Source organism: Panthera onca, chromosome A3, assembly GCF_046562875.1.
Source record: "Panthera onca isolate mPanOnc1 chromosome A3, mPanOnc1 haplotype 2, whole genome shotgun sequence".
NCBI classification, from domain to species: domain Eukaryota; kingdom Metazoa; phylum Chordata; class Mammalia; order Carnivora; family Felidae; genus Panthera; species Panthera onca.
In genome coordinates, this window is record NC_138341.1 from 37484220 (window position 1) to 37500806 (window position 16587).

At 39.5% G+C, this 16587-nt stretch overlaps 1 protein-coding gene across 1 annotated transcript in view; it reads right to left on the minus strand.

The window, feature by feature from the left end:
• Window positions 1-2951: 2951 nt before the first annotated feature.
• Window positions 2952-16587, minus strand: part of ZC3H8 (zinc finger CCCH-type containing 8) — a 32715-nt gene continuing 19079 nt past the window's right edge. Inside the window, exons 8-10 of the mRNA XM_081795232.1 lie at window positions 15427-15475; window positions 5904-9385; window positions 2952-5624 (exon numbers count right to left, since the gene is read on the minus strand). Of these exons, the coding sequence (XP_081651358.1) occupies window positions 15446-15475 (30 nt within the window). The 3' untranslated portion in view covers window positions 2952-5624; window positions 5904-9385; window positions 15427-15445. The remainder of the gene's footprint in view (window positions 5625-5903; window positions 9386-15426; window positions 15476-16587) is intronic.

Here is a 16587-nt window from a genome sequence, read left to right on the forward strand (position 1 = left end):
GCCCAACGTTGAACGCGTACTAGGTGGTTGGGGGTGGCACTCATTAAGAGTCTCAAGTCTGGGGGGCTCCTGGGTGGCTCAGTCAGTTAAGCATCTGACATCAGTTCAGGTCATGATCTTAACGATTCATGAGTTCGAGTCCCGCATCAGGCTCTGTGCTGACAACTCGAATCCAGGAGCCTGCTTTGCATTCCGTGTCTCCCTCTCTCTCTGCTCCTCCCCTGCTCATGCTCTGTCCCTCTCAAAAATGAATAAACATTAAAATTTTTTTGTTTTAAGAAGAGCCCAGAGGCTGGAAATGAGGAGGAGGATGGGCTGCTCAGGAGGAACTGTGTAAAGGCTCGAAGACACCTCACACGTGCATGTGAATGTCACACACAGATCTTCCATTACGATGGGGTCATGTCCCTGTAAGCCCATCGTAAGTTGACAATATGGTGAATCAAAATGCATCTAATGCACCTAACTAGAACATCATGGCTTAGCCCAGCCTACCTTATATGAGCTCAGCACACTTTAGCCTACAGTTGGGCAAAATCATCTAACACAAAGCCTATTTGATAACCAAGTGTTAAACCTCTTTGAACACGGTACTGAACATAAAAAATGGAAGGGCTATACGGGTACAGCATGGCCATGAGTGTATTTGTTGTTCACCTTGGTGATCGCGGGGCTGGGACTGGGAGCTGTGGCTGGCGGCGCTGCCCAAAAGGACCAAGAGAGGATCATACTGCATATTGTTAGCCTGGGAAACGATCAAAGTCCAAAATTCTAGGTACAGTTTCTACTGAGTACCACTTCTGCACCATGATAAAGTCGCAAAAACGTGAAGTCGAACCACTGTAAAGTCAGGACCATCTATGCCGGGAGGCATGTGTGCACTCCCCCCCCCCCCCCCCCCCCCCCCCCCCCCCCCCGTCCTCTCTCAGCTGCCTTCCTCCATTTCTGCCTCTGCCTGGGGCTTTCTTGAATTACCTGAGAAGGACACACCAACCCCATCAATGTTGTTCCATGGTTTGACCTCTACCACTTCAAGGCTTGACATTTAGAAATTCCTTTTTATTCTTTCACCTAAAGGTCTGTTTTCATACAGTTGGGGAACAAAAAGCAGTGCCCCTTTAAGGTTTGAATATTTTAATAATTTAACGAACACTGAGTGAGGGTCTTCTGTGTGCCTGATCCTTCAGGGAATACCACCTTGAACAAGACAGAGACATTGAATACCCTTGTGTTGCTTCCAGAATAGAGAAGGCAATTTAAGACAAGGGGTTCGAGGGCTGCTAGACCTAGAAGAGGGTGGAGGGTGAAGGGCACCTTGCCTGATGTTCACTAAAGCTGTCCCCTGGTGACAGAGGAGATGTGGGCGAGGCCTCAGAGGAAAGCAGGCCAACAAGGCGACTGACACCTGCAGGTGCTACTGAGGTGGTGAACCCCCATCTTCCAATCCTGGATTCTGACCTGGGGCGTTGAACAAAGGAGCCTTGCCGATTCCAGGGCAGGCCCAGGAGGCCTGTCACGATGCTTCATGCAGCTCCCACACCACGGCCTTGTTACAGCCCGGTGGAGATTTGACAAAACAGAGGCCCCATGGGCACCAGCGGTGTCTCCTCATTTGTTACAGGGCAATCTCTTCTCTGTCTTGCCTCTCGGCTCCCAGACAGAGGGGCCTGCACATCCCATTGAGAAAGTCAGGGTCATTCTTTTCCTTTTGCTTTCTCCTGGTACGGATTTAGCCGGAGGTGCATCCCAAAGAACACAGCCCCGCAGAACTGCTGGCAGGCTGGGGCAGCAGGGGCCAGGGCAGGCTGGCCAGGTTTCTGCTTCCTGCGGGGCCTTGCACATCATCTCCCCCCGGCTCGGGGAGAACACAGAACCCTTCACAGCGGCACAAGGACAGGCATTCAGACTCCGAGACAATCAGGAATTCACTGGGACCAGGTTTTCCTTCTTTGTGGACCGAAATGACTGTTTTATGGGCATTTGGCTGAAATAAGGAGCATTTCTGTTGATTCCGGGTTCACCTCACTGAGTTCAGCTACACGAGGAAGTTTAAATTGGCCTGCAGTCCGTGGGCATACAGAAAAGCTTGAAAAGAGCTGGTGTGTCAGCAGATATGGGGCTGAATCACAAATTTGTTCAGGAAGTCCAAGATTAAAGCCCAGTTTATATTATTATGTAACAAATATACCTGCCAAGCAACACATGCAGGCAAATAAATTTGAAGTATTTTTGCATAGGACACAGCTGGGATATAGAACTAGTATTTATCTTAGACTTATGCGAATGGCAAATAAGACCACTTCTGTGGAACTCCTAAAACAGGCAGTTAAGTTTTTGGAACTGGAGTGAAGGGCCTGAATACTCAGAAACAAGGAGCATCCTGCCAGAAAGACGAGTCCCTGGACAGGGAGGCAGGAAAGGGGGAATTCTGAAATAAAAGGACTATAAGCTGGCACACATTCAGTCTTTATACCAGTCACAAGTAAGTATTTCTGAAGTGCAGATGTGAGGGGGGAAAAAATGTATTATGATGTCAAACAATACTTAAAAGTGAACCAGCGTTTCTACTTCCGGAATGGCAGACCAAGGATCTCTGAAAATCCACCACCCCATAAAAGGCATGAGAGAAATGGCAAAGACAGTCAAAACCAATTTTTTCAGGTATCTGGAAATTAAAGGCTTACGACAGAGAATTTACTCAAGAAAGACAGATGAATCTTGTTAAAATGACTTGTGGCAATGACTTGCCCTAATCTCATTCTCCTCTCCCCAGCTCCAGAGTAGCCTTGAAGATCAACAGCCCACAACTATAGTAACTGTGAAAACCGGTATCCTAACCATAGTGGTCTTCCGAGAGGGGAGGACAGATTCAGAGCTCCTCAAAAGCCCCATTCCCCCCAGACTATCACATTTTTGTAACTTTTTTTGAGTTTATTTTTGAGAGAGAGACAGAGACAAAGAGAGGGGCAGAGAGAGGGAAATATAGAATCTGAAGCAGACTCCAGGCTCTGAGATGTCAGCACAGAGCCTGATGCGGGGCTTGAACTCAGGAATGGCAAGATCATGACCTAGGCTGAAGTCGGATGCTTAACCAACTGAGCCACCCAGGCATCCCCAGACTGTCACTTTTTGATCTGCAGGACAGTTCACACTATATTCTCAGGGCCTGTTTTCATCTGACCAGGCACAATAGCAGTAAGCACATTCAGCACCTACATCTCAGATTATGAATACTATTCTATTAGAAGGAATCTGGGCCCCTTTGAGAAATGGCTGATGTGAGGGCTCAGGTGGGAACATACAAAATGAGCCTGGACCACCTGTTCCAAGTTCATCCAAGTGGTTGGCAGAATTCAATAACTTGTGGTTTTAAGACTGAAGTTCTCATTTCTTCCATGTCATTTGAAGGTTGTTCTCAGTTCTAGATACATGGCCCTCTCATAACATGGCAACTCATTTCTTCAAAGCCAGTAAGAGAAGTTCCGTTCCAATCTTTGGCCTTAGGAAGGCCCCAGTCTCTTTTATGGGTTCATCTGATTATACCTTAGGCCTACTTGGGAATCATCTCCCTCTTGATTAAATTCCAAACCAACTGACTTAAGACCCCAATTATACCAAAGATAAAACCACTTCATCTTTGACATATAATAAAAGATAAGCATGGGAGTAAAATCCATCGTATAGTAATGCCCACAGAGGGAAGTGATTAAACGGGTGGTGTGCACCAAGGGCAAAGGATCTTGGGAGCCATCTGAATTCTGCCTACCACTAAGGGGGCAGGGGAAGTTGGGAGACATGGAACCACTCTTTTTCACACAAAAAACTTTTTATGTTTTCATAATTTATTAATCCAAAATAAATTTCCTAACAACTTATGTCACAATAAACTTTTGACTATACGCACATATAAGTTCAATTAAAAAATTACATTCAATCATACACGAATGTCACTAATAAGATCCACCATTTTTTATGTACCAGTAAGAAAAAATAACCTGCCGAGTAAAATGTGATATTCCACCAGCTGTAAAATACATTCCAATTTCAGAGATGTTAACTATGAAAATGCATATCCCAGAATGACACACAGCAACTAAAGATATGGCTATTTTTTCTTATTTTATTTTTAAGTAATGTGAAGAGTGTTGCAAATTTCACAGGAATCAGTATCACTTTGAGCTGAGCTGGGAATCTTACCCTTCCCAACTCAACATATACATTCTCTCCTTTGCTTTAAATAGATCTTTTCCTTCCCAGTTTCTGCTCCATGCTGGGAACAGAGCACTCCCTACTGTCCTGTTTCCTCCTTTCTCACACCCATTTCTTACTCTCTCCTGTCTGCAGGAACAGAGACAGGAAACACAGTCTTCAAGGAAGAAGGTGATTGGAGAGAAACACGAACTTTGGACAGACAAATGGAGGTTTGATTCTTGGCTCACATTTATTAGCTTGCCCTTGACTGTAGGTAACAGAGAACCCAAATCAAAATGGCTTAAAAGAGTAAAGAAAATATGTTGAGGGGCGCCCGGGTGGCCCAGTCGGTTAAGCAGCCGACTCTTGATTACGGTTCAGGTCATGGCCTCACAATTCATGAGTTCGAACCCCACACTGGGTTCTGCACTGACAGTGCTGAGCCGCCTGCTTGGGATTCTGTCTGCCCCTTTCCTGCTCGCGTGCTCTCTCAAACTTTAAAAAAAGGAAAAGAACATATGTTGAATTACTCATGTGGCATAACACAAAATCTGAAGGTTGGGATCTCCTAAGGCTGGTAGATTCCATGCTTCAGCTGCTATCAAGAACCCAGCTTCTTCCCAACTTCCTTCTGTGTCACCTTCAGCTGGTTAGCTAGCTCCCCTTGAGGTCATAAGGTGGCAGCATCAGTTCCGGGTGTCATATTTATTTATTTATTTATTTTTTCAACGTTTTTTATTTATTTTTGGGACAGAGAGAGAGACAGAGCATGAACGGGGGAGGGGCAGAGAGAGAGGGAGACACAGAATTGGAAGCAGGCTCCAGGCTCCGAGCCATCAGCCCAGAGCCTGACGCGGGGCTCGAACTCACGGACCGCGAGATCGTGACCTGGCTGAAGTCGGGACGCTTAACCGACTGCGCCACCCAGGCGCCCCCCGGGTGTCATATTTAGACATGGCAATGTCGAACCTCCTTCTTGTGTACCTCAACAAATGATAACTTTCCCAGAAGTGTACCAGAGGACATGTTATCATATTTCAAGCCTAAACCAACTACTGGCAAAAATGGCATTTCCATTAGTGTTTTTCAACCTTGGCTATACTTTAGAATCACCTGGGAGCTACTGAAATTCTCACGTTCATACCCCAGGCCTCCCTGTAACCCTATCCCCTGCCAAAAAAATTCAGAATTTCTGGGAGTAGTCCCCAGGCATCAGTTAGTTGTTTTTTTGTTTTGTTTTTTAAGTTTTCCTTTTAAAAAGAATTCAATGAGAAGCCAAGGTTGAGAACCACAACTTCAGATTCTTGTTGATACAACTCGAAGGGTTGAAGTCAGAGCCCACCATCTACAAACCACAGATGATGTTATGGAGGAAGGAACGACACCCAAGCAAAACTAAAATTCTGTTAAGAAGGGGAGGGGCGCCTGGGTGGCTCAGTCGGTTAAGCGGCCGACTTCGGCTCGGGTCATGATCTCGCGGTCCGTGAGTTCAAGCCCCGAGTCGGGCTCTGTGCTGACAGCTCAGAGCCCGGAGCCTGTTTCGGATTCTGTGTCTCCCTCTCTCTGACCCTCCCCCGTTCATGCTCTGTCTCTCTCTGTCTCAAAAATAAATAAACGTTAAAAAAAAAAAGTTTAAAAAAAAAGAAGGGGAGAAAACACATGTAATGGTATGCAACTAAGTATATAAGCTATGGATACTCAAGGCAGGTAACGCCTTCTTACAGACATGGTTTCCTCAGCTACCATTGCTATAATAATCCCTATTATAGGGTTGTAATGGGTACTGAAAAGGATTTCATATATATAATCCTAACATTCAGCAGGTGTTTAACCTGAGATATTCTGATCTCCGTAAACTCCAAATGTGTCATTTGTGCTTCTAATTGGCAGTATAAGCCCCATATTCCTTAGGCCAGATCACCAAATCACATGGTATTCTGACCTCAACAAGCAACAGCTCAGAAGAAATCTTTGAATGCAACCCCCCCTCCCCCAATGGTTACACTTATCAAAACCAGTCAGTGAACTGAGACACTTGTGCTAGAAGTCAGGAAACCTTAATAGGTTCTTAATAGACAGGGACAAGTCATTTAACATCTGTGAGTCCTAATTCCTTAAATCCTAAAATTGTATTAAGTCAAAACACCAAAAGACTACACACTCAACTTCTAGTGTCTTACCATCTGAAAAAAATTGAGTTTTACAGTCTTGTGGCTTTTAGTAACTGACCACAAAAAAAAAAGTTATATGAAACCTGTTACACAGAATCTTAGAAATAAAAATTTTGTTCACTTTACTTAGTGATTTCCACAATGAGGACTCACATAAGAACTGTTTACATGAATTATTAGAAGAGGTGAGGTTTTTACATATCACCTCCTTTCTGATCAAAAGAGGTCAAACAGGTAACCACTTTATCTTTTCTGTTTTGGCTCCAAAAAAGATCAGAGATAAATTTAATATAGCCATGTGAATCATGATGGCCAAATGATACAGAAATCCATGTACAGACTTTCCTATTACAACTCTCTTATGTACATTTCTTCTGGTCCATATTTTTAACTGATGATGGCTTAAAATTTTTTTTAATTTTTATTTTAAGTAGGCTCCATGCCCAATGTGGGGCTTGAACTCACAATCCTGACATCAAGAGCTGCATGCTCTACTGACTGGTCCAGTCAAGTCACTCCAAACTATGGTTTTAGTATTCATGTATCTGCTTGGAGCTGCATCAAGGTTCACTGACGTTTACTTCACAGAAGAAAACCAAGAGGAGCAGTGAGGAGAAGGCAGCAGCAACTAAACGTGGTATGGCTGAGATGGCCATACGACAAAGCATTGAAGACCTGGAAGACGAATGGATCTTGATTCAGACTACACGTGGGCAGGGATGGCTGAAGCAGGACACTGGGAAATGGGCTCTAACTGAGGAAAAGAGAGTAACTAGAGAGTAGTAGTAGAAAATGGAGGCAGGAGATTTCGCTGGAAGGTGCTATAATAACTCAGATAGAAGAGACTCACAGCCTAATGACTCCTTTAGGTACAAAGGGCACATCAGAGAGAACTGGCTCTCCTCAACCTGATTTAACAGAAGTGAAGAGATTTCATGGACACAAATACGTCTGCCTCTCCAAAACAATGGCTGTTAAATAAGAGCTTAAAAAATGTTCATTTGAGAGTGCATGCACATACACATACATATGGGGGAGGGGCAGAGAAAGAGAGAGAGGGAGAGATTCCCAAGCAGGCTCGGTGCTGTCAGCGCAGATCCCGACACGGGGCTTGAACCCATGAACCGTGAGATAATGACCTGAGCTGAAATCAAGAGGTGGATGCTCAACTGACCGAGCCCCCCAGGCGCCTATAAAATAAGAGCTTTTTAAATTTCTCTGACTTCTCAGTCCCTGAAAACTCTGCTCGGTCTTTTAAGTTTACAAGTGGGATGGATACTGCCACTTGAAGTATAAAATTTTTTTCTTAAAATGAACTTTACATATATGTAAACATTTGTGCCTCATCAGAAATAAACTGTATGTGAATTAACATTATAAGGAAATAAATTGTTAAACTGTCATAGAAAATTAAATGTTAAGTACTATCAAGGTTCTTAGAAATAGGAAAGTAGAAGGTAAATGTTCCTATTTATTCCCTTTTCTATGCAGTTGATCCCATATCCACCTCATAGAGTTATAAGGCTTAAATAAGAACGTTAAACAGTATTAAATGAAATAGCATACAGCACATGGATGGTAAGTGTGCATAAATGTTAGCTTACTGTCCACCAATGTTAACTAACATATAAATTTGCCACGAAATTGACCTTCTGCAATTGTGAGCTATGACAGATGTGGAAATCCTTTGAATTGTATATGATGTTTAAAGATACAAAGTATCAATTCTACAGGTGATATAACCACTTCTTTGCACAATTTCATTAAATTATCGAAGGCTTTTGCAAAGGATCCTTTTGAAGTATCAACTCAACCTCTCTCCTCTGTGACTTCCTCTGGCAGCCACTAGTGCATTGTCTTGCCCTCCTCCCTAGCCACATCCAGGGAATAAACCAATCAACCTGGCAGATAGCAATGGGCCATGAAGAGATGACACTCTTAGCTCAGAGACGCCTATGCTAAGGGCCCAGGAACTATCCTGGTTTCTTGTTTTCCTAGGTCTTGTCTGATAAACCTTTGCTTGAAATATGCGCAACTCCATTTCTTATGTTAGCAGGATTAGGTTATAAGCAAAATAACTGACTCATGTTTTCAAACAGGACTTTGTTAAGAATTGTCATTACCTTTGGTGTACTCTATGTATCCAGCAAGCTAGAGATGCTATTATTCTTCCCAGCAATATAACAATATGATAATGACAGTTTCAGGCTCATAGTATTGTTCTAATAATAATCAGTACCACTATATAAAAGTGCATATTTAGAATTTCATTATCTGTGCTTGGAGAACTTTCTATTTGACGATTATGTTAGAGATGCCATCACATTTCTAAAATTTACATTTTACACAAATGTACAGTCTCACTACAGTTTATGCACCAATGAGAAAGATAACCATTCTTATAGCTTAACAAAAAAGTTAAAAACTCCAAGTTTAGGAATGGTATAGCAAGAAACATTGTTCCATTTTATTTACAACACTAAGAAATTGGAAACAACAGGAAAGTGGTTTTAAAAAATCACAAAACTGTAATTTAAGCCATAAAACAAAATTGTGAGCAACCATTAAAAATATGTTGCAAATGTATTTAATGACATGAAAAGATCTAACTGTATAGTCATCATCCACCTGCTATCCCAATGTGTTCCTAGAGAAACCTAACAGTTTTCTCTTCAATCTCCTGTATCTCTTCATGCATCTGCATTCAGCCTAATCTTCCTTCCTATTTTACTGACAAAACTCCATCAGAAAAGACTTCTGCAATTTACTACCACAACATTTGCCTACCAGCCAGCAGCATCTCTGCCGTATATGTTCCTTTCCTGTTCCACTGGTTGGAACAGCTTGGTGAAGACCAATCCCCTCACTTATACACTAGATTCTGCCCCTCCCACCATCGATTAGAGAAGATGCACAACATCATAATGACACAAGAGGGCGCTTTAAATGAGGACTCTTGTAAACCACTCCAAATCAACAGTCTTGAACAGGCGTAGACATAAGTACTCTTCATCCATACAAAACTATGGAAGAAAATAACAAAAATACATCAGCTGCTGAAAATTACCAATTTTAGACACCCCTACTCCCTTCCCCCCAAAAATCAGCAGCAGCAGCAAACTGTAACACAAAAATCCAAACTGAATTACATATCCCTGTTTAAGAATATGAAAAAACAATCTGAATCGAAATTCAAAAACTAAAACAAACACTGAACCAAAAAAACAGAAGTAATGAAACAAGAGCTGACTGATCTCAGAAATGATACAAAAAAGAGATCATGTCAAAAATATAGCCTATATTATAAGACAGATTTGAATGGAAACAATAAGGGTTACTGGATAAAAGTGGAAAAAGAACAAAGAATAAAAATGAGATGAAGAAAGCAAAATTTATAAAAGAATAAAAAAAGAAAATTCATCATAGAGAGGGAAAACACATAAATATAACAATTTACACAGTAACTATAATAAAAAATGACAGAAGCTAACCCAAACGTTCAGTCATTTCAATAAATGTGAATGGGCTCAATCCACTTATCAAAAGAAGTAAAGGATTTTTGGTTTGGCTCAAATAACAAAACCCAAACTATACATGCTATATAAGAAAGGCTAGAACTTAACTCAGAAAAGCTAAAAAACAAAGTGGTGGGCAAATAAATACTAAAAGCAAATGTAACCAAATTTCCAGTTGCAATGTAAAATCTGAAACAATTAGAAGGAACGTTTTGTACTTCTACATTAAAACCTATTAGTCTATACTGTAGGTAGGATGGATGTTTAACCCATACTTTATACATCTTCCATCTTCCATCTTCCAATCCACTCTATGGATTACTGACATAACATATACTCAAGAATTGGTGTTTAACAACATTAAACATTTTTACTGTTTCATTGAGGACATTCTTTTTTTTTAAAGTTTATTTAATTATTTTGAGAGAGAGAGAGCAGAAGCAGGGGAGGAGCTGAAAGAGGGAAACAGAATATCTCAGTAGACATAGAAAACACACTTGATGGGGTGCCTAGGTGGCTTAGTTGGTTAGGCATCCGACTCTTGATTGTGGCACAGGTCATGATCTCACAGTGGTTAAATAGAGGCCCATTTCAGGCTCTGTGCTGACAGCGCGAAGACTTAGGATTCTGTCTCTCCCTCTCTCTCTGCCCCTTCCCCACTCACACACACGGGCTCTCTTTCTCTTAAAATAAATAAATAAATAAAAACTTAAAAAGCGGGGGGGGGAACACACTTGATGAAATCCAACACCCATCCGTGATAAAAGCTCTCTATAAAACAGGAATAGAAAGGAACTTCCTCAAACCAATGAAGAGTATCTCTGAAAAACCTACAACTAAAATCATATATGATGGTGAAGGACTGAATGCTTATTGCCTAATATCAGGAAAAAGGCAATGCTATCTGCTGTCCCTTCTATTTAACATTGCACAGGACGTTTTAGTCAGTGAGATCAGTCAAGAAAAAGAAATAAAAGGCAACCAGATTAGAAAGCAAGAAGTAAAACTGTCTTTATTCTCATATAATATGTTGAAATTCCTAAGGAACACACCCACACACACACACACACACACACACACACACTCTACAGCTAATAAATGAGTTCAGCTAAGTCTCAGCAAACAGGATCAAAATACAAAAATTAGGGGCTCCCAAGTGGCTCAGTTGGCTAGGTGTCCAACTTTGGCTCAGGTCATGATCTCACAGTTTGTGGGTTTGAGCCCTACATCAGGCTCTGTGCTGACAGTATGGAGCCTGATTGGGATTCTCCCTCCCTCCCTCCCTCTCTCTGCCCCTCCTCTACTCATGCTTTCTCTCTCAAAAATAAATAAACTTAAAAAAATACAAAAATTAATTCTATTTCTCTTTACCATGAATGTATGACCCAAAAATGAAGTTTAATTCCTCTCATCAACACCATCAAAGGAAAAATACATGTAAATAAATTTAACAAAAGTGTAAACAACACACTTGTACACTGAAAAGTACAAAACTGAGAGAAATTAAGGATCTAAATTGAGATACATTCCATATTCACAGACCAGAAGATTCAATTAACACTGTAATTTTCCACAGATCAACGTAATGTTTGTCAAAATTCCAACACAGGTTTTTTGCAGAAATTTACAAGCTGATCTTGAAATTTATATGGAAAAGCACAAGACACTAAATTAGCCAAAACAATCCTTGAAAAGGTGAACAAAACCAGACAGCTTCTATTTCCTTATTTTAACACATAGTATAAAGCTATAGAATCACAAGACACTATCACAAGACAGTGTGATAACATATAAGGGTAAACATACAGAGCAACAGATAAACATATAGAGCCTAACATATAACATATAAAGATACACATATACAACAACAGAACACAACTGAAAGTCCAGAAAGAAATTTTTACATTTATAGTCAATTGATTTCTGACAAAGATGCCAAGGCAACTCACTGGGGAAAGGGCAGTCTTTTTTTTTGAAATGCGGCTGGGACAATGGGATATCTATATGCAAAAAGAAAAATTTAGATCCTTAGACCACACTTTTCTCAAGAATTCAAAATGAATTATAGACATAAATGAAAGAGCTAAAACTATAAAAATTTTTAGAAGAAAACATAGGTGAATCTTGTGATCTTACGTTAGAATTTTTAGATAGAACCTCAAAACCATGATCCATAAAAAAAAAAAAAATACACTTAGGGCATCAAAATTAAAATGTTCATGCTTTAATAGACACTATTTTAAAAATATAAGCACAAACTTGGACAAAAAGACAAAGTCACATATTGGGACAAAATATTTCCAAATTATATATGTGATAAAGGACTTGTATCCAACATATAAGAACTCTTACAACTCAACAGTATGAAAATGATCCGATTAAAGAATGGGTAAAGATCTGAATTGACCAATGGCACATGAAAAGATGCTTAACACCAGTAATCATTAGAAAAATGCAAATTACAACCATAATGAGATACCACCTCACTAGAACAGCCACAATCAAAACAACTGACAGTAACAAATGTGGGTGAGCATGTGAAGAGACTAGAATCTTCTTACATTGCTATCTGGGATGCAAAATGATGCAGCCACTTTGGAAAACAATGTGGCAGTTCTTAAAAAGTTAAAAATACATTTACTGTAAGACCCAGAATCTCCAAAACATACAATGGAATAATGGGGGCAATTTTATATGTGTACACACACACACACACACACACACACACACACACGTGAGATCGGGGTGCCTGAGTGGCTCAGTTGGTTGAGCATCCAACTCTTTCTTGATTTTGCCTCGGGTCATGATCCCAGAGTCGTGAGAACAAGCCCTGCATGGAGCCTGCTTGGGATTCTCTCTCTCTCACTCTCTCTGCCCCTCTCCCCCACTCACATACACACTCTCTCTCTAAAAATAAAAAATATATAAATCTTTAAAAAAATAACAAAGTTTCTTTAAAACAAAAAGTGATCTATGCTAAGGCATGAATGAATCTCAAAAACATCATACAATGTGAAAAGAATTAGAAGCAAAAGACCACATATTAAAGTTTATACGAGATGCCCAGAAAAGGCAAATCTAGAAATAGTAAGATCAGTGGTTACCTACAACTGGATATGGGACTGGGGAATGACTTAAAATGGGTCTAAGGGATCTTTTGGGGGATGTCAAAAACATTCTAAAACTGGATTTGGTGATGTCACACAACTTTTAAATTTACCAAAAAGTATTAAATTTTACACTAAAAACAAGTGAAAACTATATCAAAGTAAGTAAAAGGGCCCAAAATAGCCAAGCCATTCATGGAGAACAGCATTAGAAAAACTATCAAAGTATATAAAATCCAGTAAAACTACAGTAATTAAGACAGAGTATTAAAGAAAAAAAACAAATGAAGCAGAACAGATACCCCAGAAATAGATCTTTGTCTGAAGGAAACTTATCTATACCAGAGGGACCAGGCATTACAGATCAGTGGGGAAAGGGCAGTGTTTTCAGTTGAATGGTATGGAGAGAATGCTTATCCATATAAAGAAAGAGAGGGAAAATAAGGTGTTAAAAAAGAAATCAGTTAGTTTTAATTCTTCTCATCTCCCACTAGCCACAGCCACTCTCTTTTTCATGTAATTTAGCGGCTCCTCCTACATGGAAACTACAAGAGTGTACTTCCCTACTTTCCGACTTTGGACTTGGCTATGTATCTTACTTTGGCCAATGGGTTGTGTGTAAATGTGATGATACAAACAGCCTTGAGCTTCTGCCAATGCTGTGAGAAGAACACATCCCAGCTAGCCCACTGATGCCAGGAGGAGACTGAGACAAACGTGGGCCAGAACCATCCTGGTCAACCTGCTTTAAGAAGCAGAGCCAACCTAGCCAAGGCCAGCCCAGATCAGGCTATTCCCAGCCAATCTGCAGATGCACAGAAAAAAGAAATGTTTATTTTTACATGCTGAGAAGTTTGTGGTTGTTAACACCATTAAATTAGCAACTATTACCAGGTACTTTTTTTTTTTTTTTTTTAATTTTTTTAAGTTTTATTTATTGTTGAGACAGGGAGAGACAGAGCATGAATAGGGGAGGGTCAGAGAGAGGGAGACACAGAATCTGAAGCAGGCTCCAGGCTCTGAGCTGTCAGCACAGAGCCCGACGCGGGGCTCGAACTCACGGACCGCGAGATCATGATCTGAGGTGGGCCACTTAAACGACTGAGCCACCCAGGCACCCCACCAGGTACTTTTTTCAAAGGAGTAAAAAATAAATGTAAAAAGCAAAACCCCAAAACTTAAACAGATTGCCAAAATAAGCAATTCTGCTCCCAGAGGCACCTCAGAAAAAGTGAAAAGACAGTTTACAAAATGGGGAGACCTGCCACACATACCTCACAAAGGATTATATCAGGAATATGTAAAATCAATTTAAGGACAGTCCAGCCCAATAGAAATGTAAGCAAAAAACACTAACAGACATTTCACCAAAGATGAAACTCAAAAGCTAGCAAGCATAAGAAAAGACGCTGAGCTTTATGAAAATAAAGCTATGTGACATCACTTTTATGCCCAATAAACTGGTAGAAAAAAAAATTAAAGACTTGACAATACAAAGTATTGGCAAGTATAGAGTAAAAGGATTTATTTTACACAGTTGACGGGAATACAAACCATTCTAACTACTTTCGAAAAGATTAGTATTGTTTTAAAATTTTAAGATACAATTCTACTCCTTGGTTTATAACCAAGATAACTTACACACATTTACGTCAAAAGACATGTATGTTATTAGATATATTAATTACACATTATTAGCAATACTTTATATTTAAAATATTGAAAATAACCTAAATGTCCATCATTAGTAGAATGTTTAAGTAAATGTTAACATATTTACAGAATGAAATGCTATGTAAAAGTATAAATTAATGAATAAGAGCTTTGTGGGTCTACATGAACGAATCTTAGAAACATAATGTTGAGTGAAAATACCAAGTCACCAATAAATACACAGAATACTTGTTTAAAAAAAAATCCAAACTGGTGGGGATCCTGGGTGGCTCAGCAGGTTAAGCATCTGACTTGATTTCGGCTCAGGTCATGATCTCACAGTTCATGAGATTGAGCCCCATTGGGCTCTGTGCTGAGCCTGCTTGGGATTCTCTCTCCCCTCTCTTTGCCCCTCCCCCAATGCTCGCTCGTTCACTCTCTCTCTCTCAAAATAAATAACATTTAAAAAAAAATCCAAACTGTTTAAATAAAATCCAAACACAAGCAAAACTAAATACAGTATTTAGTGAATCGCATACATTGGCGAATCTACATAGAAACAAGAGGAGAATAAAAATACAAAAGATAGTGACAAACAGAGGGAAGCAGGTCCAAGGAGACGGGAGATATATATCTATGTATATGTATCAGATATTTTATAATTTTTTAGCAGGGGAGGAGAAAGAAAAAGATTTCTATTTTAGAAAATGGAAAAGCCCTATGTTTCCATGCCAATTTCTAGAGGTGTTTCAGAGAAATAAAAGGAAATGTGCTAAATTCTAATTTTACCTTTTTCATACCTTTATTTTCATGATGACTTCTTCTCAGTATCCAAAACCTAATATGAAAAAAAACCACACATTTTTATGCATCAATATCAAATTCAGGTATATCATAATGGTCTTGTAATTTTCTAATGATTCCAATACTATTTATCCTAGTAATTATAATACCGTAAGAACAACTGAAACATAACTTTTACATCTCTTTTTTCCATATATATTTCATACTAATAACAAAATACTTGGTATGACTTTTTTTTTTTTAAGTTTATTTATTTTGAGAGAGAGAGAGAACGCGCACATGTGAGCAGGGCAGAGAGAGAGGGAGAGACAGAATCCCAAGCAGACTCTGAGCCATCAGCACCAATCCTGACATGGGGCTCGAACTCAGAAACTGTGAGATCATGTCCTGAGCCAAAATCAAGAGTCGGATACTTAATTGACTGAGCCACCCAGGTGCCCCTTGGTATGACTTTTAATTCCAGGGTAAGCCTTCATATTTTACAACATAAAAATATCCATAAATAAGCACCTCTGACTTTCTCATATTTGCACACACTCAAGAGAACTTCTGCCACAAGATGATATGGCTTGGTTCTAGAAGAATCTTTCATTTTCGCTTAAATTTCAATTTAATTTTAAAGGCACAGACTCTAACTAACATATGGGAGATGAAAGAATATAAATTACTATTTTTTCAATTATCTTTCCTCACTGACTGGAAGAACATTTGAAGAAAACTTTGAAATAACTATTTAAGGATGCTATGACATAACTTTAAAACATTCATCACACAATGATTCTTAGCTTTCCTTCTAAGAGTATAACAGGAGTACTAGTTCTCCTATTTGCTTTGTTTTCCTTTGGTTAGCTTGGCTACTAAGGTTACTAACTACTTTGAAAGTTTTAAGAACATTCCAATTTATACTTATTGCTTGCATAAGTATAACGTTCTTACCAGCAATAAGTATATATTTTCCTTTAAGCTACAAAAAATATATATACAAATGAATAATTTTCTAAACAGAATTAAATTCTAAGATTGTCAATCCTAACATATCCCAAATGGTAACCTATGAGGCATTCTCCTTAAAGAATAGTATGTTTCCAAATTCTTGCCCTTAGTTCAAACATATTCTTTAAAAAAGAAAAACAAAAATTAAAATTC